Source organism: Morus notabilis, unplaced genomic scaffold, assembly GCF_000414095.1.
Source record: "Morus notabilis unplaced genomic scaffold, ASM41409v2 Scaffold1448, whole genome shotgun sequence".
Classification (NCBI taxonomy): domain Eukaryota; kingdom Viridiplantae; phylum Streptophyta; class Magnoliopsida; order Rosales; family Moraceae; genus Morus; species Morus notabilis.
Window position 1 is genome coordinate 32,039 of NW_010367097.1, and position 27,724 is coordinate 59,762.

The 27,724-nt window shown below is 33.4% G+C and overlaps 3 protein-coding genes across 3 annotated transcripts; 2 read left to right on the forward strand and 1 right to left on the reverse strand.

Moving 5' to 3' along the window:
• Positions 1 to 1,780: 1,780 nt before the first annotated feature.
• Positions 1,781 to 10,024, reverse strand: LOC21387268 (type II inositol polyphosphate 5-phosphatase 15). Its single transcript, XM_024174602.1, is given in 12 exon segments — positions 1,781 to 2,486; positions 3,097 to 3,457; positions 3,843 to 3,966; positions 4,255 to 4,522; positions 4,615 to 4,655; positions 4,758 to 4,923; positions 5,403 to 5,487; positions 5,879 to 6,003; positions 6,569 to 6,697; positions 6,700 to 7,378; positions 8,008 to 8,260; positions 9,260 to 10,024. Coding segments are annotated over 12 exon segments (3,324 nt in total). The 5' UTR covers positions 9,978 to 10,024; the 3' UTR covers positions 1,781 to 2,111.
• A 101-nt stretch (positions 10,025 to 10,125) lies between these two features.
• Positions 10,126 to 13,324, forward strand: LOC112094230 (transcription factor EMB1444). The gene is made up of 6 exons (XM_024174603.1): positions 10,126 to 10,136; positions 11,452 to 11,658; positions 11,993 to 12,086; positions 12,179 to 12,220; positions 12,307 to 12,366; positions 13,064 to 13,324. The coding sequence occupies exons 1-6, from the start codon at positions 10,126 to 10,128 to the stop codon at positions 13,322 to 13,324; spliced, it is 675 nt and encodes a 224-aa protein (XP_024030371.1).
• Positions 13,325 to 22,493: 9,169 nt separating this feature from the next.
• LOC21387269 (beta-hexosaminidase 3) lies at positions 22,494 to 27,612 on the forward strand. The gene is made up of 14 exons (XM_024174604.1): positions 22,494 to 23,010; positions 23,136 to 23,216; positions 23,550 to 23,585; positions 23,686 to 23,797; positions 24,489 to 24,559; positions 24,681 to 24,811; positions 24,898 to 24,963; positions 25,173 to 25,273; positions 25,378 to 25,437; positions 25,583 to 25,616; positions 25,943 to 26,041; positions 26,146 to 26,205; positions 26,405 to 26,655; positions 27,329 to 27,612. The coding sequence occupies exons 1-14, from the start codon at positions 22,561 to 22,563 to the stop codon at positions 27,493 to 27,495; spliced, it is 1,719 nt and encodes a 572-aa protein (XP_024030372.1). The 5' UTR covers positions 22,494 to 22,560; the 3' UTR covers positions 27,496 to 27,612.
• The last annotated feature ends 112 nt before the right edge of the window (positions 27,613 to 27,724 follow it).

The following is a 27,724-nucleotide window of genomic DNA, read 5'->3' on the forward strand; positions in this document are numbered from 1 at the left end:
TTGTATCGTTTCTAAGCAGTCGACCTCCTTACTATGCTTGACACTTCTTTCTAGCAGTCGGCCCCTAAGAGAATTACCTATTGATGTGGCACATGAGTTGTCTTTGATCATTTATTGTTTTCATTTAAGACGTGTGGGCCCATCTAAGATTTTATTTAGAATTTGGTGTTTTACTCTACAACAAGTAATATGATAGTATAAATAATCTACAATATTATTTTTCAAGTTCAACACAAAATGACTTGTCATCTTTGACTGGTGTTGATTGTTTGATAATTATATAGTAAATAATTGAAGGTTTTAATGATCTACCAAATTATTTTTCCAAAACCACTTAAAAACAGACAAAATATCAAATTACAACGAAAGAAAATATAATTATCATACTACCAAAACATATCAACATATAACCACGCAAGATGTAGTATATCTTAAGAATACATTTAGTATTTTAAATATAATCAATACGAGAGTGAATTTTTGATATTTGTTTAGAGAATCCCTATTCTTTGCCCAAACAAAAACAGAGAGAAATTCTTATTTAAATGCACCATCTGTCTCGCGAATTTGAACCATTCTTTTGCTCCCTTGCTTTTTTCCCGTGAAAACCTTAGCTATGTTTGGTTCCACTATTTGAACCAAACAATTTAATTGAATTGTGTTTAAAGGTTTAAATTAGTGTTTATTTTAGAAATAAAAAGGATCATTCAAACCATCAACTAAGATTCAAATGGTTGATTTAATAATTCATACCCCCTTAAAATTCACAGTCCGATTGTTGACAACAATTTAAAAACAATTGGGCCGTGTTTAGAATTGATCATGTTTTTATTTTTCACGTTTTTTGAGAAAAAAAATTAAAACGTTTCTAAATCGGCGTTTGGCGCGAAACAAAAAATGAAAATGAAAACGATTTTTTAGTTTAGTGTAAAATGAGAGAGAAATGAAAAACAACTTTTAGTCGTTTTTCATTTTTTATTTTCGTTTTCTCCTCTCTCGAGCAGAGAAAAAGAGAGACATTAATGAGTTTTTTTATACTAAAAACAATCTCTTGATAAAATTACCAAACGCATTTTCAAAAATGATTTCTGTCTGAGATTGAAAACGTTTTTATTTTTATTTTCATACAAAAAATAAAATCATTTTGAAACGAGTTTTAAACGCATCATTGGTTTTTGTTTTTTCTCTCTTTTTAACTTTAAACTTAAAAATGTCACAACTTCTTCGTTTCAACGCCCAATTGAGATGCTTTTTTTCCCCTTATATGCTTATAATAAAGATGGGAACAAATCTCAATCCATATTGCATATATTTTAACCTCATTTACAATGACGTTTTATAAAATTTATTATAAAACTCTAATGACAGTTTTCAATACTTTATTCAAACACAGTTTAAATTTTATTCACAATTCAAATTATAATTTACCTGCTAAATACGAATTCGAATCATAATTAAAATCACTACAATTAAAATCACCAACTCAAACCAAATCAATAATATGAATTGTTGAACCAAACAAGGCCTTTAATTTTCTATTCAATGAACCAAGCGGCGCTGAAGTAGATTGCCCTATTAAGGAAGTAACACAATGTTAGATAAATTTTTCGTTTGTACGCGTATAAACTACACGAGTTCTAGCCTTAGCACTGATAAGTATATTTCTTGGTTGATAACAGTGCATACTTCCGTTACCAAAAAACCAATAAATAAATAAATAAGAGTGGAAGAAAAAAAAAACTACATACTTCACAATTATCATTTGTGGGGGGAACAGACATACTCCACTCAAATGGGACTCTGGTCAAAATCATAAGCAAAAAGTGTGAAAGGAAAAAACAAAATCTTGTACAATCCTATTTGCTGCTTCGTGTATTTGCCCCTTTTCTGTACACTTGAAAAGTTAAAATCAGGCCCAAATCTTACACGGGATCGAGTTGACAAAAACGAATTGGCAACATACGCAATAAGCAGAAGGTGAAGCTTGGAAACTTTTCATGTATTTACATCAAGACGCGCATAGAAAGTTAAATGTTTGATCGAACTGGAGGATCCTTCAACCAACCTGTTTAGACTTGGAGACAGTTGCAGTATTTTATGAGTTGGATACTTCAAGGACTGTGCAAACTTCTGAGGTGGTCAGCCACATTCTTTATATGGTCAACCACATCGTGGGAACTGCTAAGCCGTTGGAGATCAGATCGCTGGAGGACAGTCCCTTTGATTTGCCTCGAGTCAAGATCAGCGTCCTTCTGTTTCTTTTTTGTTGTAAAGCAGTGGCGTACACGAACAAGGTGATTTCTTGACTCGGTTGTGTACCTCCCACGCACCTTGACCACCAAGATAACTTCCCTGTCTCTAGTGTCTTCGCACCAACAGTTCTGCGGGACACCGTCAACAAACTCTTCCAGTGTTTGGAAGTCCTCCTGATGAACACACACCTCTGCTATATGATCTGGTCTGATCATACCAGTAGCTGGAGTAACCTAAATCAAAAGAAGAAGATAAACTTTCTTTTATAAGAAGCTCCCTTTTATTGCTTTTGTACACAGGAGAAAGGAAACTAGAGGTCCTCAAGTAATCAAAACAAAAACAGAAATTAAAAGAGAAGGAAAAAAATATCATCAAGAAGCGCGCAAAAACTTCATAACAACAAACCCCCACCACATTCTTCCAATTCAAGACAATAAAAAAAAAAAAAAAAGAAACATCTTTAAGACCCGTTCATTTCACCAATTCAAGTTTTCAGTTCTAAGTTTTTATAGTTAATAGCTCTCAAAAAATGTCACATCTAACTTTTTCTAGTACAGTTAAAAGTTCTTAGAAAATGTCACATCTCAGCTCAAATTGAAAACTCGAATCCGCAAAGCGAACGAGGCCTAAATGCAAAGAAAAAACAATGTAGTGGAGCCAATTTCGGACACAGATCAGCCAATCGCTGAAATTTCAGAATGTAGAATCCTTTCGATTAAGTTTACAATAAACTTTTTTACTGAACCATAATAAAGAATCTCACTTTGAAATGAAAAAAAAAAGAAAAAGAAAGAGCAAACCTACAGAAAGATGAAGAATCTCTTTTCCAGTAAAACTAGTTACCTCTAGCCATCGCGGAAAGCCAAAAGAGCCTATAGGAGAAGGATCTGATGCAAGCCCATCATCCTTAACTGTAGACTGTCCTTCACAGACTATTTCATATAATACGTCTTTTTTACCACATTTATTAGTGATACGCAAGATGGACGTATCCTGGTTTTGAAGAATGATGTTGTTCGTACTGATGATAGTTTCTGGAATCTTGCACAGTTCATCAAGCATCCATTTTATTTTTCTATTTGATCCAAGAATCTCTCCAAGCTCCTGTCTCCTAACTGACTCGTCAACTCGTGCAATATCGACAGTAAATATGCAGCGGACAGGCTTGTGGTCGCTGTCCGTCACATCCATGCAAGCATCGTACCTAGAAAACAGGAGATGTTGGGTTTTTTAAATTTCAAGACCCTTTTACGTGTGAAGCTCTTGTACAAACACACACACAATCACACAGAAGATTTTCTGTGTGATTGTGTGTGTGTGATCAACGAACTATCAGAGCAAAAACAAAAAATAAGTACAGGCTATGCATACTGAATTGTAACCCCTGTAAATCAGAAAAGAACTACCCAAAAAATAAAAAAATAAATGTGTTTGGGTAAATATATAAGAAATCTAAAGTGGCCTTGATGAAATATGAGCCAAAATAAGAAATCTAAATTGGCCTTGATGAAATAAGAGCCCAAATAAGATAAAGGTTAATTACGGACTGATGTAAATGGAAAGAAATCTTTCATTATAAAGGAACTTACTGCAATATTGAGGAAACTACAGGACACTGCAAACTGCATTCTGATACTGGGGTTAAACGACTATCGCGATATAGTATTCTATCACACCAAGCTGGAATGCGCCTCTTTTCTCCAGAATCATATCCTACAAAAGATGAATTACAAGAGCTTAATAATTTTTAAAAGCTTTTCACCATGCTCAGTGAACAAGTGACCAAAACGACTGCGAGCCTGTAGAGACTTTTCTCCCCAAGATATCTAGTTGGAAGCATAGTTTAAGAGTTTCAAGCACCAAAGGTACCAAAGAGAATATAAAGAAAAATTCCACAAACACAAAAAATAGTAACAAAACAACCTCAAACAATCTAAAGAGCATCCAATTCGAATATTTTTATAAGATTCTTTCGAACCTTCCGTACATCCTAAAAGGTACCTGCTAAACCAACTTGGTGTCTTTCAAACTTGTATGTGGGAGGAAACTTAATGACAGCCTCCCGCATTCCTTGAAAGACGTTTCCAGCTTCCATTTCTGCTCGAAGCTGATCCCTTTCTCTGAGCCAATCAAAGCATCTTTGTGACACAAAATCCCTAGCTTCATCATAAGATATACCATCAAGTCGATAGTTAAAATCACCGACAAATATCACCATGTCCGCCTCAGATAATTCAGGCATGCCTTCAGCAGAGGAGGCACCCCCAGCCTGCCAAAACAATAATGTATCATGATCATCAAACCAAATGGAAGAAGATTGCCTCCCGAAAAAAACAACTCAGACGAGCAGGCATCACGTACATTTGTGCTGCGAAGCATCTGAGCAGCAGATGAAGCACCAGCTGCAACAGAAAGGACCAATGGCAATCCAAATCTATAAACAATCCAAAATAAATACATTGAGAAGGCAAGCGAACAATACAAGAACAGGTACGGCTGTGTACCAGCTGCAGCATTGAAAAGATTGGTTGGCCGCCCGAAGGTCATCGTCCGGTATACATGATCAAAGTCTGCATTCCGACGATTAACTGCTTCTAGATGTGCAGCAAAGTGGCAGTTAACAAAGCACATTATTCTGTCGTATACTCTAATCCTCAAACCAACAGCTCCCTGCACAGCCAACATTTAGCCACATCAATTTCCATTTAGAACAAAAGGGGCCTCATATGCATCTTTGATTCTACGTATCAGAATGTATTGAGAACATACATGCAAACCATAATGAAACCATCTAGAGGATAGCAGACACATCAACAACAAAAGAACTATTAGAAAGAAAGAAAGAAAAAATTACCCAACACAACCCCCTTGGGTTGGGGTACTTAGAAGAACTCACTAACCTATGTTCGGTGTTCAAACATTTCATTGAATATAATTTGACACCTTGACATCAGAAGGAAAACACAATGTGTAAGGCAAACAAACACTCATAATAAATTAATCTTCTTCCTATAGCGTTATCATCTTTCTCCTCCCTCAGTAAGCCTTTGTATAAATGATAGTTAGAAAAAAAAAATTAAAGAAACCGTGTTTGTATTTGTTAGTCATTATGATTGTACAATCCAAATTAGCTAAATAGGGAGCCCAACCTTATTACCGATAGCACGCCCAAAGCCACATGGAACTGCTGCAGCGTCAACATCTCCTACATAAGCTCTAAGATCAATTCGCACCCTACAAGATGAAATTCAAGCTCAACAATAAAGACAATAGAAATATATACATATATATATATATATTGTGTGTGTGTGTGGGGAGTGCGCGAACTGAACGCATAATCAATTTTTTTTAAAAAGGGGGGAAAAACAGAAAGAAACAAATCATGTAAGGGTCCTAACCTAATTTCCAAAATGTTCATGTCAAGGATGACAAATATAAATCGTTGCTTGATTTTAGAAATAACATCACTAACTTCACCCATTGTTTTCACAAATTGAAGTTACTGGGTGTTTACTAAGAGAAAAACAATCAGTTAAAGAAAAATATGATGATAAGGAACTTAGTTTATGAGACGTTGAGCGTTGATAAGAAGTCACGAAGAAATCCACCCACAAAAACAACTGACCATGCAGCAATAAGCAAGCCTGCTAACTGCCTCGAACCAACACGATAAAATGTTGATCCTTCATCCAATGTTTTGCCTATCATCTCCAGCCACCACTGCCCAACAGCACTCCCCTCAAGACCTACCTACAGTTAAAAGAAAACAAGAGAAGTGGATAACTGAGAAAAGCAAATTTTCAACAACTAAAGAGATAAAATAGAAATAAAGAAGCACTATCTGGTCACAATGTCATATTAGATTCCTTTTATTCACAAGTTATGAAGTGCACATAAAATGCAAACTAAGAAGAAACATAGGTTGCTAAAAATAAGAGGGAGACCAAAAATCAAGAATAATTATTTTAGACCAAATACTTTTTTATCATTGCTAATGTATGACAAGCTATGATTTAAAACTTTTGAGAATATATGAAGATCATAAAGTACATAAACATATATATTTCTACATTTTGAGGCTTACACCTTACCTCGTAAAACGAAACTCTACCCGATGGCACAATTTAAAACCTTGTTCACAACCAGAGCCGCCTCTTTCAGCAATCAAAAAAAAAAAAAAAAAAAGAGCCCTCTCATGTTTAATTCACATTCTCCTCTTATTTTTCATCGCCTAATAAAGTTCTTATTATGTGCCCAGATTTAGACAATTAAATTCATGACTACTCTGCATGTTAACTTGCATGGTACAACTTACAGTCTCTTTAGCTGCAGACACAGCAAGAAAACCAGCGCCCATTTCAACTTCTTGCAGCCCCACCACAACGATGCTAACATCAGAGGTGACAGAACCTAGCCAGGATATAAGCGAGTCATGAGACGCTCTTAAACATGACGCGCTCTCCCTTGTCCATCATTCCATGTACCGGTCAATATTTTCAAATTCTCTATCCTTGTATATAGAAACTCTTTGCTAGCCAACTCCGAACGCACTATACCATCAAGGGGTCCAGGCGAAGTGACATTCCATCCACGTATTCCACCATGGTTTGCCAAGGTAAATATATAACCTGCTCCAGCAGTCATTTTTATCACAGGACTGCTGTGAGCGACCCATCCCCCAAGCAGATTACCCTCAAGGTCAAGTACCTGGACGTTACCACTTAGATAACCCACCCATATTCGCATACCAAAAGTACAAAGGCATTGAACAGCAGAAGGATGATAATGGAAATCTTGTATACGATTGCCATTCCCGTCCCACTGCACAAGCAAGCCACTTGCACACCCAGTCCAAATCATACCATCAATAGTCATCACAAGTGCTTCAGTTCTTCGATTATCATCTCCAAAGGCACCCTTTGCTGCAACTCGACGAACAGCATCGGCTGCCCCCATTATAGCGTTGCGTGACCGCTGGAAGAACCCAAAAGAATTTTGCGCTTTCTCTTTCTTCGACGTGGCAGCAAATTCCACAGAGATGTCCTGTACGGTTGATATATCCCCTCGATTCTCAAGCTGACCATCTGTATTGAAAACTTTCAGTAACTCTCTTGTACACGAATCCCTGCAACATAACAACTAGTATAATAAATTAAATCTACCGCCTAGGGTATGCCTAACAATTACAAAAATGCATAGTTATACATACTATGCAAACAATAAGTGTGCACTAAACATATACGTGAACATTTAAGGCGTGAAAGTACATATTCGTCCAAAAATCATTAGGACCTTTCTTTCTCTCTTTTTTTTTTTTTTTTTTTTTTTTAAAAAAAAAAAAAAGAATCTTAGGGGGGAAATTATAGAACAATATTTAGAACCTTTTTTTCTCTTTTTTTTTTTTTTTTTTTTTTGTTAAAGAAAAAAAAAAGGAATCTTAGTGGTGAAATTATAGAACATGGATAGTCTGGAAAGTCACAGAAACTTTAAATGTCATCCTATAATGTTAAGACAGAAAAAGAAATAGAGCTTGCCTTTGTCTGAGATATTGTATGTCAATGACAAACCGACAACAATGCGCAAAAGATTGCAGTTGAAAATAATGATAATTATTTAAAAAATAATAATTATCACTTGTAAGTTCAAATCAGATTGACTTCATAATTGCATCAGAGAAGATTCGATTTTACTCCAAAGATGCTTATGGAATTAAAAAAAAAATATATATATATATATTGAAGAATGTAGGCATACCATAACGCAAACGATAAATAGCCAGCACTCCAAACTTTTGCTCTAGTATTATCTGATAGCAGGTACTTGACATCCGAATTTAACATGTTACTGAACCCGTTTACTGCAACTTGGCTCCTTGGGTCAACGAATGACCTCTCTACTAATATTGCAGCCATGGGCCTTTCTTCGGCAATTAAAGAAAGAGATCTTTCAACAGCTTCCCAAGGCCATATTTTAATCACACCAGCTTCTGAACCGGACCACAGGTCTCCTGAAAAAGAAAAGAAAGAAAAAAAAAGAGGGAACAAAACAAAAACAAAAAGTATCAAGAAACTGTTGATACACTTCAATGGAATTTGTTTTAAATCTACTCCCAGAAAATTGTTAAAACATGTTCTTTTACGTGAATTACAAGGAGGCAAAACAGCATTATTGACTTTTCTTTTATTTTCTTTTCTTGGGTCAAAAGAAATACTTAGGTTCAAATGTGCTAGTCTAGTACACATAAATTCTACCACTTACACGAACCCAAACCGGTTCACTTAGTTCAAAAGGGGAATACAGGTCATGCTCATACTTGATAAACACCAAAGAATTACAGAGGACTGAAATTGGTATTGGTTTTCATAAACACCAAAGAATAACAAAGTACTGAAATTGGTATTGGTTTTCTCGGCTGGCTGCAAGTATAACAAATGATCGGGACAGATGATCATTCTTATTTTCGTTGATTTTGGTGCATGCATTCGATGTCGTTGCGCTAAATTCTGTGTTTAGTAAAGGGAAAGAAAATAGGAAGCAAGGAAAGGTAAATATTGTAAATGAAAAGGAAATGAGAGAAAGGGGAAGACCCTTTCTATTATTGTGATGGGTACGGATTTCCTTCTCCAATCCTTTGAAAGCATGAAGGATCGAATTGGAGACCCAAGAACCATTGAGGATTTTGAATTCCTCTTACAAACAACTGTGTGAGTCTTCAAATCAATCCATTAATCCTCTTCCACATTTCCACCTACCAAACAATCCCTAAAAGTAAATTCTTTCTCGTACTTGTAAGGTAAGTTTGTCTTTAATGATAACTCGTCTCGTATAGTTATTCCAATTAAGAATCTTGGCAATCAAAACAACATGACTAAAAGGATAATCAGAACAAACAAAAGAGAGAAAATATCATGAAATTCTTTCTTCCATTTTTCAGGTAGATTCGATTAATTCCATAATTCAATTTAAGATTCTAAAACAAACAAGCAAACAAACAAACAAAACTGACCATAAGATGTGATAACGAGCGAAAGCACGGGGCCTCTATGAGCCTGCCACGATAAGTCTTCCCTAAAACCACCATTATCATCATCCTTCTTAATCTGATCCATTCTCCAACACCTGATCTTCCCATCCCTATGCCCACTCCACACCACTCTCGCCCCCTCATCCGCCGCCAGACATAGTGCCGGCGACGTCCTCACCGACTCCCTTAAAGGCACCGCGTCCTCGTGGTCGTAGCCGTCCCCGGCAGCGTAGAGATCGCTCAGCTCCCACCGGCGGAGACCGCACTCGGAGGCCGCCCAGAGCTGGGAGGTCGTGGCGACGATCGAGCGGAGGAAGCGGCCGATTTGAGCCTCCCGCAGAGGGTGAGGCCTCACCTCCAGACTGACCGGCCGGTGAGGGTGAACGGCAGCTCGGACGGGAAGGCGGAAGATGCCGGCGCCGCCGCCTCTGGCGATAAACTCCGGGAGAGGGTTCGGAGATGGAACGGCGTCGTTTTGAGATGGAGAATTGGAATTGGAGAGGGAGAGCTTGCGGTCAAGAAATTGGAGCATGTAGTCGAGGCGCTTGGAGGCGGAGTCCATGTTGTCGTCTTCTTCATCATCGGAGGAGGAGTCGACGAAGCGGCGGTCGGAATTTGAACGGCGATTGGTGGCGGCGACGGTGCCGGAGCTGAAGAGGCCGAAAACGTCGTCCTTTGGGTCGTGGTCTGGGGGATCCATTAAGAGCAAGAGGAGAGAGAGAGAGTATTCAAGGGCGATAAAATCTAGGCAATATGAAATGACTACAGTGTCTGTTTGTCTGTGTAAACGTGTTATATGACTCTCGTGCGGAAATTTTCAAAGTTGAAAATAAGAGAAATTATTGGCAATGAGAAATGGGTAATTTTTTTAGTTTTTTATTGTACAACAAAAAAAAAGAAAAAACATTGTGATTAAATGTTTTTAGTTTAGGTAAGTTTAATGTTCTAGAAAAAAAAAAACAATATTGGGGACATATACTATAAAAATATCAGTGTTACATGTTTTTTAACCGTTAAATTTATATATTTTTTAATTTTAATTAAATTTTATGTAAATTTAAGAGTTAAAAATACGTAATACCGGTACTCTGATAGTATCAGAGAATATCCGTTTAAATTGTATGTTACACGTAAGAAAAAATTTTAATATTATACCAGAATTTTCTGAATTAATAGAAGGTTTTAGGATAAGTTTTATTTATGAACTCCCTTGTGTTATGTTACTTGTGTCAGTATATTTCTTAATTTGACCTACTGGGGGTAGTCCAGTGGTAAATGGGTGGAGGAGGCCTAGCATCTAGTGGGTGTGGGTGTTTGTCTGAGGACGGACTTCTACCAAAATTATATAGGATTAGTCTCATAAATAGTTTATAAAGTTTAACCTCAATCTATTTTAGTATCTGATTTTTCAAACATTGCAAGTTAATCTCTGAAATTTTATTATGTTTTAATTATGATCCTTTATATTAGCTTAATGTTAAATATTTGACGGAATTTATAAAAATTAAGGATTAAAAATTAAAAACATATAAAATTTAAGGACTAAAATAATATCATAAAATAAAGTTAGTTGTTACAGATAATTCTAAAATTTTAGCTATTTTTAATTTTATACCTTAATTTACACATATTTCATCAAATTTTGACGCATAATTAATGGAATGACTGAAACTGAAATAAAATAAAATCTCATAGAGTAAAGTGCGATTGAGTGTAAACCTCAAAAACTATTTGTAGAATTAACCCAAATATATATATATATATATATTTTATACCTTAATTTACACATATTTCATCAAATTTTGACGCATAATTAATGGAATGACTGAAACTGAAATAAAATAAAATCTCATAGAGTAAAGTGCGATTGAGTGTAAACCTCAAAAACTATTTGTAGAATTAACCCAAATATATATATATATATATATATATATATATATTCCTTATTTTCTCGGAATCCTAGTTGGCCAAGTAGTGTAAACTGCTCAAACCACTTCCAGTTCCATGGTAAATTAAACAGGCAAGACATAGGCTGGCAGTGCAAGCACAAGGGAATTTATTGATTAATATATATCAGTTTGGCGTGCAGCTTATAATCTGTGTATTATATGCACTTTTTTGAATGTCTCATGCTGGTGTTAATGTTTGAATATCATTATTTTTCCCTTCTTTAGGATTTTGACGTGGGAGGACGCATACTGTGATAATGCAAAACCGGCAGAAGATTTGGGAAGTGCATCAGATGATAGCCATGTAAACAGATCAAAGCCAATATCCTTTCAAAGCCGTGAAACAAGTATGCAGGATATTGGATCTGAAGGATGTCAAATTGAACTTTTGGTGGCCAACATGTCATGTGTTCAATATGCCTTGGGAGATGGGTAGGGCTTTTTCCGAGGGCCTTTATCACATCATTTTCCAAACAATTTCAAAGATCTATATTAAGAAATCTCCACCAGTTAACTGGGGAAAGATCTTACTTTTTGTTCCCCCCCTTTCTTTAGAGGTATTGAGGATGGAGCCTCAAGGATTGGATATCGGAGGCAACTTCCTTTTAAATCCTCTTAATCATCTCATGCCTATTGCCTGCATCAATTGTAAAATTATGGTTGGTCTCAATTGATCTACAGCTGTATTGCTATACAATGTATCAACTAGCTTTACATCTGTTAGATCCTGAAAAATGGTTGACACTGACAGTTGACTTTCAAACAGGTTGGTAGGTGACGTGGCATGCACAGGGAAGCACACGTGGGTTTTCTTCAACAATTTCTTTACCAGAGAATTTGACAGCAACTTAGTTCCTGATGTAAGAATCTAATCATAATAGTGGTACGAAACATTTAATCTCTTCAAGTGCTGAACCTAATATCTCATCAACATAATTCTCTCAATTGACAGTGGACGGATGAGTGGCTTCTTCAGATTGCTATGGGTATCAAGGTAAAACGATTCTAAATGAATCATATCTCAGGCATGGTTATATTAGTACGTCCATAGAAACTTAACTTGCATATATTCACATGCAGACAATTTTGCTTGTACCTCTACTTCCAGATGGGGTTTTGCAGCTCGGCTCATTGGAGATGGTACGTTTTTCATGAATTTCATTTGTTTTCTGCAATGGTAGCGTCATTAACATAATTCTTACTCCTAGGAGCTGTAAGGAACTTTGCAGCTCATCTTTTTGCACAGGTCAGGTAAGAAGAAAGTGTCTAGGAAAGGTGATTGTTTTAGCACTTTTGTAGGCAGTCTTGTTGGAGAGAAACCGTTTTGAGAGGTGTGAGGAAGAATGTGGTGTTATATGGGATAGGGTGAGATATTAGATAGATCTTTTGGGTTTATCACGAAAAGAAATTTAAGGCTTGATTTTTTTCCATCTTGCGAGGTATTGGGGTTCAGTTTTGTAGTGTTTCACATGTGGTTTGTTGGAAGAAAATTCTTCCTCTATTATACTTCTACATAATTTTTTTAATCATTCATGAAATTTTGTCTTTGTTTCAAAATAATAATAATAACTAAATAAATAAATAAATAAATCTTACCTGCCGGAGTAGCAGTTTAGTTAGTTGTCTTTCTGCATCCGAATGGTCATATTTCATTTAGTGAGCAGGTGAGAAGTATGTTTAAGCGGCCTAATTATCATAGATTGATAGTTATGACATTGGAATATAACGTGTATGCACATATGTACTGGTGTGTTTTTCTCATTGTTCCCTGGTCCGTTTTCTAAACTTGAATTTCGCTCTACTTACACTCCTCTTAAAATTTCTATTGAGGATTCAGGTTGCTGAAGATCTTTCTGTTGTTGGTTTCATCAAAGAAAGATTCGATGCCTATCACAGTATGATGAGTTCAACTATACCATTCACGATAATGATGAATCCTGTAGATCATTCATCATTATCACCCCTATCTAGCACTGTGGAGAGCTTAAATGAACCTACACGTCTGATCACTAGCCGCGTAAAGTCTGAGAAATTGGAGGATTTCGACTGCAATACACTGAATGAAAGGAGGTTGTCAACTTCAATATATATTCCTTAATTTTAAACGTATTTGTTCCATTTGTAATGTATAATATATCTTTAAATTTTTCTTGAACTTTGAAACGTTTTTTCTTTTTTTTTTCGTTTCAGAAATATTAGCATTTGCGACATATGTAAGGAAGTCAAAATCGTTAATTTCTTAAACCCTTAATTAGCCCAATTAAATTTGTATTAGTTCTTCACTTTCTCCTCGTGGTTTTTTATTTTTGAGCGATTACTCTAAGAAAAGATTATATCTAAGATTTAGAGCTCAATTAATTTATTTGGATCGAACTCTGCAAGTTCGTTTGAAAAATAACACGTCTTAAGCTGAGGGGATAAATTAGATACGTGTTATAGATCAAGGAGGACAACAATTATATTATAAAATTCATGGAATGCGTTAACTTAAGAAGGGCAACATTTATATTATAAAGTTTAAGGAATATGTTGACATAAGTGATGTAATTTAAAAGAAATTATCCAAAGTTTTATGGCAAAGTAGAAAAGACTTTAATTTATTAATACTGTGTAACTCAATATCAATATCTTGACTAAGTGTTGTTAAATTGTCAAATTCAATTAGTATATGATATTACTTTTGAGTTAGATTTCTTTTATTTGCAACTACGATTGAACGCTTTAGAAAAATGAAAAATGAAAAGGATTCTAAATGATTTTTTAATAGTTGAAAACTATTACTAAATCGACTAAAAGAATTGTTCCTAAATTTGTTGTGGTTTAGCAAATTGCCTTTCAAATGTTTTATTTTAACAATTAACTTTTAAAATTTATAAATTTATTGTAATGTGCCACATTTTATTAGTTTTGCTCAAATTTTGTATTACATTTTAAGGGATTAAAAGTTGAAAAATTAAAAGACTTGTGTTGCATTTGAGTTATGATGTTGAAAGTCTTTGCTAAACGTGTTTTTCTGACGCTAATTTTATCACAATCATTGATAAAATGAGATATATTATAACAACTCTATAAATTGAGGGGACAATTTATTAAAATTCAAAATTTGAGCGACAATTTGTTAAATCATGACAAGTTTAGAGGGCAGACTTGTTAAAAATCCAAAAGAAAATGTATCTCAAGAATAATGACAATTATTTATTTATTTATTTATTTATTTATTTATGTGATTGACAGGTTTCTAATGGCTTATTCATTTGCACCCAAACTCAAAAAAAGTTTAAACTCAAATTACAATTTTATTCAAGATCATGTTCTTTTATAAAATTTGAGTTTGAACTTAAGTTTGAGATTAAAATCTGAGTTCAAGTTCCCATTTCAACTCAAATTCTTAATCTCAAGCTCAAGTTAATTAACAGTATTTTTTATATTCTTAAAAACGTCATAACTTTTTTGTTTTAATTCTGATTGAGATGATTTTTTTCTATGCGTTCATAACGAAGAGACGAGTAAAATCTCATCCATATACTCTATTAAAATTTTCCATCACCATTAAGTTTTTATTAAAATACTATTCAAATACAAATTCAGATTTTGACTTACCCAAACACAAACTCAAATAGATTCTCAATTCAAAGCATAACTCAAAATGTGCACATCTAAACATAAACTCAAATTAGAGTCTCAACTCAAACTATACTCAAATACACATTAACTCAAATTAAGATCTGAACTCAAATCACTCTAACTCAAAAAATACAAATGAATAAGCTATAAATTTTTAGCGGAAAGACTATTTAGGTCCCGCATTTTTAATTTTCACGTATTAATTCTTAATTTTTTTTATTTTTTGGGAACTTTGATTCCTAATACTAAATTGATAAATGGTTTTTGAAATGTAACAAAAATGACGATGTATTTATTGCATGATAACTGGGCAATCGGCTTACTCAAAATGAGACATTGAACTCCAAAAAAGCTGAGGGTTGTTCTTTTACACTTTTGAGTTAGGGTGATTTGAGTGATAATTTTAAATTGAGTTTGAGTTATAACTTGAGTTTGTGTTTGGATGTGTACATTTGAGTTATGATTTGAATTGAAAATCTATTTGAGTTTGTGTTTGAGTGGGTCAAAACTAAAATTTGTATTTTGATAGTATTTTAATAAATAGTGATGAAAAATTTTAATAAGGTATATTTGTGGGGTTTTATTCGCCTTTTCTTTGTGAATGCATAGAAAAAAAAAATTATCTCAACCAAAATTAAAATGAAAAAGTTATGGCATTTTTAAGAATATAAAAAATACTTATTCATTAACTTGAGTTCGAATTTATGAACTCGAGTTGAAGGGAAAACTTGAAATCGAATTTAATCCCAAAATTTTATAAAAGAACATAAACTTTAATAAAATTGTAACTCAAATTCAATTTTTTTTTAAATTTTGTTGCAAAAGAATAACCCTCAAAATAAATTGAGGACGTGAACCTATTTATTTATTTATTTATTGTTATTTTCCTGCAGAAGTTCTCCAATAGAGAGTAGACTTTGAGAACGTGGAGGTGGAGTGGACGTCACAATTTTTTTTATTTTTTTTCGTAATTTTAGGATTACACTTTTTTTTTCTTTTCTTTAATGGGTTTAGGATTAGACTTTTAACGCCCAGTGTACAGTATTTGATTCAAAAAAAAATTTAAGATACAAGGGGTTAAAAGTCACACAAGTCTCTTATAATTAGGGGTGTAAATTGGCCGGGTAGGGTAGGGTTGAGTCGAAAAATTGAGCCTATCCGATCAGTGCGGGTTGAAAAAATTTTAGGCCGTGACATTCTCTTAAGTCTACAAACCCGCAACCTTTCGGGTGACCTTGGGTAGGGTCGGGTTACTCGGGTTGGTGAAAACCAATTTTAATATATGACTTCATCAATTTTAATCAATTTTTAGTCAATTAATCTGTGCTTGTTATAGAAGAAATCATTATCAAACAGAACATGCCTTTCCTTCAAGAGGGGGTCTAAATGCAAGGTGAACAATTAAAACACTCACTTTGAAATCAAACACTTCTAATATAAATAAAAAATGTCCTAATTCAACAACTATGGAATACAAGCATTTTTTACACAAACCATGAATTCAAAACATAAATAAGTTAACAGTTTAAAAGCATAAAGTCCATAAACTTATGAAAGTAAGAATTTGAAGTGTTGGACATTGTTTTACCTACTTTGAACATGTTCGGCCGGGTAGGGTTACCTCGAGTTCATGTAACCCCACCCCGCGTCCCTACCCGCGCAGTGTGGGTTAGGCATAATTAAAACTGAAAATTAAATAAAAAATTAGAAACCCGTGATTTTTGAGTATGGTCGGCTCGGCTCGGCCGGGTTCGTCGGGTTCGGGCTGATTTCTTACAGCCTTACTTATAACTCATACAACAAACTATTAGCAGAAATTTCGTGACATTTTGCTTCCTACTTTTGTTAAACCAAAAATTAGACAAGTTTCCAATAGTGTAATAAGGATATATCTTACCGGTCTAGACATTTTAAATCATCAAATCTTTGTTAATTTTTATTAATTTACTTAATTTTTTTCATATATGATTTAATATTATCTTATCATATAATTAAATTGTGTTAAACAATTACAGAACTAGAGATCTTTTCTAAATGTTTGGTAGAAGGATTCGTTTCCTGATTCAAATTATAATTCGTGATTCGTTACAGTATTTTTTTTTCTAAAAAATAATTCTAATTTATGAACCAAACAGACTCTAATGATTCATCAATTGCTGAGTCTCCATTATGCGATGGGAAGGACTAAGGAGTGTAGAATGTAGCTCTGCCACCTCAGCATATTTCTTTCTCTTTCTTGAAGTTTTGGTCAAACCAGCAATCTCATTGGCAGGTAAGAATTAGTTGCATTTATTTTTCATTTCGAAAAGAAAGAAAAAAAAAAAACGATTCGAGGGCAAACCAAACTGTATTCCTGTTACTCAACCTGTCTTACAACACCTAATCGAAAATTTCCAATTTGTCAACATGCCACGTCGTTCGAATAAATATAATATTTATTAGTTTATAATAAATATAGTATTTATAAATAAATAAAAAGTTGAGCAATCGTCAAAGTCGATGAACGAATTTTAAATATGATATTTATAATAAATACAATATTTATTAAAAAATATGATATTTATTGATAAATATTATGTTAAACGGTTTCTAAAAAATTATCACCGGACTTTCAGATAAATATGATATTTATTAATAAATACAGTATTTATCTGTAAATACAATGTTAAACAGTCACTGAAAAAATGGTCCCTGAAAAACAGACACTTAAAAATGGTCATTGGTCGCCAAAAAACAGCCACCGGTCGCTAGAGTTGATTGTTGGAGCCGGCCGCCGGAGCCGATCATGGTGGACTTGACTATAATCTATTTATTTTAAAAAATATGTTATAATTTACTATTTTTTTAAAAATAGATGTTTAAGGGAGAGATGTGAGGTGGAAAAGATGATTTAGGGGCATTTTTGAGTTTTTAGTAATATTTAAAATTTCAAATTTCAAATTATGCTATAATCTACTAATTTTTAAAAATATACTATAATTTATTAATCGCCCTACCAATTATGATATATCCTTCTCTATCCCTTTTTCAAATTAAAGGATTAAATTGTCAAAAATGATTACAAAGATGAAAATATTAAACCGTAAGAAAGTTAGAGAATATAGGTGATTGAAATCATATTGTTGATCATATATCTATCGCAAGAAATAGAACATTCAACAATAAACTATTTAGTTCCATAAGATATCCATGTAAAAATTACCTAGTCTCACAGGTATATATGTAGACCACCATATTATCATTTCCATTTGCATAAGCATGCTTGAATTTAGCGTTTTTAGCACAATTGTCCCCTCAATTTACTGTGATTTAATAAATTACCCTCTAAACTTTTAATTTTAACAAGTTACTTCTCAAACTTGTAAATTTATTGCAATGTACCTCATTTAACTAAATTTACTCAAATTTTTTATTAGATTTAAGAGATTAAAAGTTGAGATATTAAAATATTTGTGTTACATTTGAATTAGAACGTTAAAATTCTTAACTGAACTTGTTTTTTGACACTAATTTAACGCAATCGTCATCAAAGTAAAACACAAAACACATGGAGAAAAAAATTGATCATGAAAAGAATGAAAAATCACATCATCACAAGTAACGAAATTATTCCGATAGGAAAATTGAAATTAGAGATTTAAGAAAATTATGAGAGAGACCAATAAAGTTGAAATGGACAGAAAATAAAAAAGCAACAAAAAAATTAAAAAGGTAAGAGTGTTATAAAATAAAAGAAAGCAACGGAGTGAAAGAACAAGAACAAGAGGATTGAGAGAAGAAAGAAGAGAATATTTTTATTCACTAAGATCGTTACAATACTTTTCTAAAGCTCTATTTATATGCTCTTTTATAGAACAATAATAGAAAGATCTATAGAATAATTGTGATTACTAAAATCATGGGTTAATCAATTATAGATTTCAATCAAACATAATCTCAATCAACTACAGATTACAACTCTATAAATTGTGACTTTTAATTCTATGAAGATACCGTAAAATCTAGTTAATAAACATCCATATAAAATCTTAGATTTATAACAAAGAGAATATTGAGAGTGAAAGACTACAATAGATAAATGCCGCCAAAAACAAAGAAAGGAAAAAAAATAATGCACTAAAAAATGATAAAAGGAAAAAAAGTAAAGCATTATTTTGGAAAAGATAATCATGCCCATATAGAGTTAAAAAAAATACAAAATATGATGGAGTTAAAAAAAAAGAAATATTTAAGCGGTTTTAAAATATTATAATAGACAGTTGGAGAAAAATAAAAGAAGAAAATTAAAAATAAAGCAAAAGAAAGAAAGAGAAAAAGTAAAAAATACGGGAATTAGAGGGGAAAAAAGTAAAAAGAAAAGTGAAAAGCACCAAAACGGTGCGTTATAGACGACGAAAAGAAACAATAGGGATAATATCAACTCCCTGTTTATTTTACTAATTTGAGTTTAGAATTCAAATTTTGTTACAGTAAAAAGCTCTTAGAAACAGTCACATCTAACTTTTTTGCTACAGTAAAAAGCTCTCACATAAAGTCACATTTCAGCTCAAATTAAAAACTCGAATCAACGAACTAAATGGGTATGTGAGATTCACTGATTGCTTCAATTACGAGGAAAATAAAAATTATCTTTGTCATATATTGTGTGAGGAATTTATTAATTGTGGGAATGGTGAGCAGGAAGAGACTACAGGTGCGTTAAGAACTCATTCCAAAATGAGTTTATTTTTTGTATAAAAATAGTAATGAAAATGTTTTCAATCTCAGACTGAAATCATTTTTGAAAATACATTTAGTAGTTTTATTAAGAGATTATTTTCAGTATAAAAAAATTCATTAACGTCTTTCTCTGTGCTCGAGAGAGGAGAAAACGAAAATAAAAAATGAAAAATGACTAAAAGTCATTTTTCATTTATCTCTCATTTTACACTAAACTAAAAAATCGTTTTTATTTATGTTTTTTATCTTTAATTGTGTCAAACATCATTTTTCTCTCGTTTTCATTTTTTTTCTCGAAAAACGTAAAAAATAAAAACAAAACCAACTCCAAACATGACTTATGGATCCTTTTAGTGAGGTCAAAATTGGAAATTGGATGCTCAAATTGGTCTTCAAATTATTGTTGAAGCTCATAGTGGACCAACAATTTTTGTGGACTTCGTACTAAAGCCTTCAATTTTTGTTTGTCAACTTTTAACGACCCGATTTTCTGAACGGTTATTAATTATAAATTTATGCCTCGTTCATTTTACCTATTTGAATTTTTAATTTTAAGTTTTTATAGTAAAAAACTCTTAAAAAATGTCACATCTAACTTTTTTTAATTACAGTTAAAAATTTTCAGAAAATATTATATCCCAACTCAGTTCCGCGAAACGAATGAGACCTTAATTATTAAAATTTTAAGGATTTTTTTGACAACTTGTTTTTTTGGAGATCGGCTTCGCTATCTATAAAGAGGACAAATCCTTATAAAATCCTTGTCGTCTGTAGAGAGAAGGTTGGCCATCGCCATCAGTGGAAGAAAGAGAGAGAGCTAGGGATCATAGACAATGGCTTAGTTTGGTATTACTTTGTTCTCTTAAAATTAGCTTCTGCTTGTAGCAGAAACTGATTTTAGTGTTTGGTAAATCTATTCAAAAGTGCTTTTTGAAGAATTTTTCAAGAATCTACAGCTAAAATCAGAAGCAGTCTATAGACAACTTTAGCTTTTAGATTGTGCGAAAATCAGCATAGTACAATTAATGAAATTTTAATAATACCAATAATATCCCTAATGAAATTTAAAATTTACAATCTTCTCAAGCTAAAAGTCATACTTGTAATATAATATAATATAATAAAATAGTTATATTGTAACAAATAATATCATAATTATATTAATAACTCTAATATTATTATTTTATCATATAATATGATATTATAATGATATTACAAGTATTTTAATAATATGATATTATAATTATAATATGATATTGTAATTATATATATTATATTATAGTATAATAAAATATAGTCATAATTTTTAATTATCCACAGTAATTTAATCTCATAATTTACCAAACACTATTACACTGATTTTGAAACCAGCACATCTATTATAATTATAGTTTACCAAACACTTAGCTGCTTTTTGTAACAGCTGCTTCTTCCTTCAGCACAGCTAAAAGTAATTTTTTTTTAAAATTTACAGCACTACCAAACTAAACTAATAGCGATTTCGACCAAGATTCATTGCCGGAGTTTCAGGTTTTAAAGATTGGTGGACAATGAGGTGGTGGCAAGGAAGGGTATGGCAGTGACGCTAAAGCAAACAAGATTTTTTTTTAATGGTGAATGAAAAAGAGAAAAAAAAGATAGTAAATTTTTTCCGTTGTGATAGTTTGGTAGAGGGATTCGTTCCCTGATTCGAATCATGGTTCGTGGTTCGCTACAATATTTTCTCTCACAAAAAATACACATAAATCAAAAATAGTTCTAATCACATAGTTCTAATCCATGAACCAAACGACCCATTAATTATTAATCAGCTTCAATTAATCAGTTAGTCACTAATTAATTATATTTGGTTGTCTAGAGTAAATTATCTTTTTTTTATTGGAAGTGACACGTTTCAAACTTTTTCACAGAAGTGGTTGAATTGAACAACAGAAACACAGAAGTGATGACTCTAATGAAGGTGTCTTATCTATCCTCTTAGGAGCAAGAGATAATAGAGTCCGATTGAAATTTCACCAATTTAAAATTTAAGTTTTGTTACACTAAAATACTCTTAAAAATAGTTATATTTAACTTTTTTATTATAATAAAAAAACTATTATATAAAATCACGTATCAATTTAAATTAAAAATTTGAATCAACAAATTAAACATACTCTAAATCACTTGAGGAAGAGATGTAAAAACTATTTCAATGTGCGTTTGGAGCAAAGATTCGTGTCATGGTTCAAATCATATTTCGTGGTTCACTACAGTATTTTTTCTCACAAAAAACACACGTAAACTGAGAATAGTTCTAAATCATGGTTCTGATCCCACGATTGGAATGTAAAAGTGCTTAATGGATCAAATTTTTTTTGAATTTTTTAGGATGCGTTTAGTTAGTGTATTCGTATTATGATTTGAATCATAATTCATGATTCATTATAATATTTTCTCTCATAAAAAATACACATAAATTAAAAATAATTTTAAATTATGTTTCTAAATTTACAAGTCTACCAAATTGGTACACAGTAACGAGCATATTAAACGGAAAAAATAATAAATTAAAGGTGGAGTTGTGAGGAGGCAACGCTACAATGAATAAGAATCAGAGTACGACAAACTTCCAACGCATGCACTGCCATCACGCCACCACCCACTTTTTTTAATCAGTTGAGGGGTGAAAAAAAAAACATGTATTTTATAATGCGGAAAAGGTAATTTTGAGTACCAAAACCTCACATTCTGATTTCTGTACTCTCTCTCTCTCACTGAGTCCAAAATATAAAGGCAAACAAAAAATAATAAAACAATTGAAAAAGAAAGGCAAACGTCACACTACCCACCTACCCCACAACTCTTTAAAAAATTCCCATCATTTTCTATTTCTTTCTTTCTTGGGATTATCACCATCATCAATATTCAATCCTCAATCAGAATTCAAAACTCTCCATTCATCAACTAGCCAATTCTGCTTCTTCTTCTTCTTCTTTTTGTTGTTTTTCCATGGGAAAATTTATAAATATCCCAAATTGGGCAAGGCTATATTATTATTTAGTTGTGGTTCTACAGCTAATTGCAGCTCAAGTAGTGATTGTTAAAGGAATCGGAAATGATCATATTAATAACACAAGTACCAGTATCAGTACTGGTGGTGGCAGCAGCGAATTCCAAAGCAGCCTCAACTACTACATTTGGCCAATGCCTAAAGACGCACTACTCAGCCATGGCCATAATAATAATAATAATAATAATAATGTTGTTGCTGTTGTGATTGTAGCCAAGGATTTCCATCTCTCCACCAAATACGGCGACGTTTCTGGCATTCTCAGTGACGCTTTCTCCAGACTTGTCTCCCTCATCCAACTGGATCATATTGCCAATCTCCCTACTTCTTCATCATCCCTTATTCATCTTCAGGGCTTAAACGTCGTCGTTTCCTCCAAAGATGAAGAGGTTCTTAATTGCTGCTGCTGCTGCTGCTAGCTACTTTACCAATTACCTAATTCTTCTTCCTCAATTATTAAATCTATAATGTAGTAATGCTTCTATGAGGTTAATGTTGTCGTTAATTCATGCAGTTGAGATATGGAATAGACGAGTCGTACAACTTGTCAATTCCTTCACCTCACCCGGGGAAGCCTCTCTATGCATATCTTGAGGTAATTACTACTTATTTAATTACTCATTACGGCTTTATTTATTTATTTATTTTTAACTTCGGTCAGATTGTTGTTTTTCATCACAAAGCTTTTGTTTCCGCTGAATGATTTTTTATATTAATTTTTCATTTAACTTGGTGTAATTCTCTGTCATCAACAACCAAAATGAACAGGCTGAAAAAACCTTGTCTGTTTCAATTCTAAAAAAGTGTTTGGTCTGAGTTGACAGAGAGAATTATGAAATACAAATGGAAATTTATTATGTTGTTAGTACCAAACACACAGTTGGACTTGGAACTAATTATGTTAGCTTTGCTTACTTTCTTTATGCAGGCGAAGACCGTTTATGGCGCATTACACGGATTTCAGGTTAATTCTCTCCTACTCTGTGTTTGTTTTTACTTACTTTATTATTATTTATACAAACTATTATTTACAGTTTGGCATAAATAAAATTAAACAATTGCAGACATTCAGCCAATTGTGCCGTTTTAACTTCAAAACAAGGATAGTTGAAGTTCAAAGGGTACCACGGACCATTATTGATGAACCCAGATTCTCTTATAGAGGCCTTTTGATTGGTGAGACTAAGACTAACATACACATATATATGCTCTTCATGTTTCCTGGCAACACATTTGTGTCTCAACTAACACTTTCAATTATCTTTCAGGACATGATCATCTGCATTTTAAATAGTATTTTCATCAATATCGGTATGTTTGAAGATTTATAGAATAAAAAAAGAGGAAGATATATATGTATGTGTTGCATTTCTTCGCTCTTTGATCAATAGCTTATTATTTTTCTTTTTCATTTTTTCATATATGATGTCTGCTATAGTTAGTTAGTTTTTAAGTACAACCACCTTATCTATTTCTAATTGCTAACTCGGATATCTGTTTCTCGTAAGTCAATGTTCATTGATCCCCTGATATTTATTACTACTAATTCCCCCCCTCCCTAAGGCCGTGTTTGGTTTAGAGGGAAAGACGATAGGGTGGATATCAAATCTAGAATTATCATGAAGATTGTCAATTCCTCGCTCTATCCATTATTTACTCTAACCCCTTCTACCAAACAACCATAAGTTTTAAAACCCCTATCCCTCCTACGAAACGTGGCCTAAAGTGCAATATTTTAATGCGTCCTGAAACTTGAAATGCTAGAATATATTAAATGGAACATTGCATAAACTAAATTTTAATACTTCATAAAGAAAATTTTCCAATGGATTCATGTATGTCCCTGGATTGACTCGGTTCGGTGCAGATACATCTCGACACTATCTGCCGCTGCCAGTGATAAAGAATGTAATTGAATCCATGACCTACGCGAAGCTGGTACACTTTCAAGCTATTTGGAGTTTCCGATTTTAATGCAAATCCTTCTGAAACAGAAGTAAAACTATAGTTAACGTGTCCAATGCATTGACCGATCCTTTCTTTCCTTCAAATAAAACAGAATGTGTTGCACTGGCACATCGTGGATTCGCAGTCTTTTCCTTTGGAGATACCTTCATTTCCAAAACTCTGGAATGGTGCTTACTCAGATTCAGAAAGATATACCGTAGCAGACGCCAAAGAAATTGTGAGGCGAGTGAAATCCGTCTTGTTTGCATTTGTTAAAGATATTACCATTCTTATGCAGTTATCTAATATTTTGATTTATACATTTGCAGCTATGCTCAAAGACGAGGGATTAACGTATTGGCTGAAATTGACGTCCCGGGACATGCCCTTTCATGGTAATTTCCAACCAAACTAAACAGATTCACGTAATGCATGATACCTTTTAGCAACATTCATACAATTTAAAATTATTAGCCTGCAAACTGCTTTTGTTTTCATTCTGTTCTCTGCTTGTTATGCCTGCCTAATCTTCCCTTATGTTTGAAGATGAAGTTGTTTTAATTAAGCTGTCTAAGTAGCTGGTGTTCTTAATAATATACTTTAGGGGAATTGGTTACCCTTCTCTATGGCCTTCAAAGACGTGTCAAGAACCGCTTGATGTTAGCAGTGAATTCACCTTTAAAGTTATCAGTGGAATTCTTTCAGGTAAATTAATGTCATATCTTCTCGTTTTTTGCTCATATATCATTCTTCCTATGTCACTTCATCAATCACTTTTTTTTTCTTGTTTTAAATTTCACGTGTTTCAGACTTTAGCAAGATCTTCAAATTTAAATTCGTTCACTTGGGAGGTGATGAAGTAAATACCAGTAAGTTCACTTTTTTTTTTTTGGTCACAAGTTTTTTGATGTTGCCTTTTGATTTATTTAACTATTCTTTTAAAATAGGCTTTCATATTTATATCTATTACTAAATTTGTTGTCTTTCATCATACTACTGCCTTTGACTTTTCAGGTTGTTGGACGACCACGCCTCGTATTAGAAAATGGTAAACGACATTGAAAAATCAATTCAAAGTCCCATTTATACTTTTCTTTTTCTTTACGTTGAAAGTAAAGGTTTTCTTTAACATATCAGATCTTAGGTGGCTGGTATTTTTGGATAAAGTTAGTTTTTGTAATTATATCTCATTTTGCTGCTTCTCAAATGGCCGAGCTTGAATGGGAGTTCTCTGTATCGCTTGTAGTTCCAGTTCAAGAATCTGTCTTCCTCTTTCACCCTCTTCTCTTAGCCTTTTAAACGTTCAAGTTTTAATATTCAGTAGGCAGATAATTTAACAAAGAGTCTATTGCTTATGACGATTGTGTTGTGCAGGCTAAGAAAGCAGGGAATGAATGGATCTGAAGCTTACGAATATTTTGTCTTGCGAGCCCAAAATATAGCTTTATCTTATGGATATGACATTGTTAACTGGTATGAAACTTATGCACAATGTTGTCCAGCTACAGTTAAAAAGAAAAAGGGGGCATTATATGGTTTTACATCTCATGTGTCTAGTCCTATAAAAACATCTACAGGGAAGAGACTTTCAACAACTTTGGCAATAGATTAAGCCGCAAGACCGTAGTGCACAACTGGTAAGTTAACAATCTCCTTTTGTATATGACTTGGTTAATTAAGTTTCTCATACAACCAGAAGGATTTTTCTCTGTTTTTGGCTAAGATTTAAGGAGCAAACATAATGTGACATTTCCTAGCCTAATTTATGCAAGTAATTAACAGATGAAGTGAATTCATGATTTTATGTCATGACTAATTGACTACGATACATTTTAGGCTTGGGGACGGCGTTGCTCAGAAAGCAGTGGCAGCCGGATTAAGATGCATTGTGAGTAATCAGGACAAGTGGTATTTGGACCATTTGGATGCAGAATGGCAAGGTTTCTATTCAAATGAACCACTTGCAAATATAACAAACCCAAAACAACAAAGATTAGTTATTGGTGGTGAGGTTTGCATGTGGGGTGAACATATTGATGCCTCTGATATTCAACAAACCATTTGGCCCCGTGCTGCAGCAGCTGCAGGTACTTTTTACTTTACTTGCATTCATTGTGTTTTATTTACCAGTATTTGTCTGGGATGGCAATTTTACCCGTAAACCCATGTACTTATAAAGACCAACCACCTTAAACAAAGTAGGTTAAACCAGTCCAATCAGGTTAAACCACCCTTAAACTTTCAGCATAATCGAGTTCGGATTCTAAACGGGTTAAACATTTTACATCATAGACTAAGTGTGTGTTTGGTTGGTGGATTCGTGGCATGATTCGAATCATGGTTCGTTACAGTGTTTTTTCTCACAAAAAATACACGTAAATCGAAAATAGTTCTGAATCATGATTCTGAATCCATAAACCAAACGTCCACCAACTTAAATTATGACAATTTAGAACCTTTGTGTACCTTCATTCTTAACTCAAAGTAGATGCTATATGTGTAGCTCTTCTTTCTTCTCTTCTCCTGGAAAAAACCAAGTGGACCTGTCATAGGGAAAATCGCCCTTCATTCTTAACCTGAAGGGTTGAGAATTGTACTTTTCTTTACTTATAAGTTTAAGGCAGGTTGGCATGACAGCCGTCCTGCCTCAAATCCATTCCGTTGACATCCCTTAGTCGTATACACGTTAGCAGGGCTCTCATACCACAACATATTATTAGATGTTTACATTTTTCTTGTAAATACGTATGGTTTTTGAAGAGCGGCTATGGACACCTTATGATAAGCTGGCCAAGGATCCGAGGGACGTGACCGGAAGGTTGGCTCATTTCAGATGTTTGTTGACTCAAAGAGGAATTGCTGCTGCTCCATTAGCCGGACCGGGAAGAGTTGCTCCTGAGGAGCCTGGCTCTTGCTATAAGCAATAGCAATAGACAGTAGTAATTAGTAGCAAGATTATTTATTTATGTATTAATTTTTATGGACTCTTGGCTCTGGCTCTGGCTCTGGGTAAGGAAAGTACTTTGCTTTTCTCACCCCACGAGCCACAACTGATGTATTTTACTTAACTAAAATAATTACTACATTTTTTTTTAATACAACCTGAACGAGATAAAGCTGAGAATTATAAAATCAAATTTAGAAGCAAATGTGGCA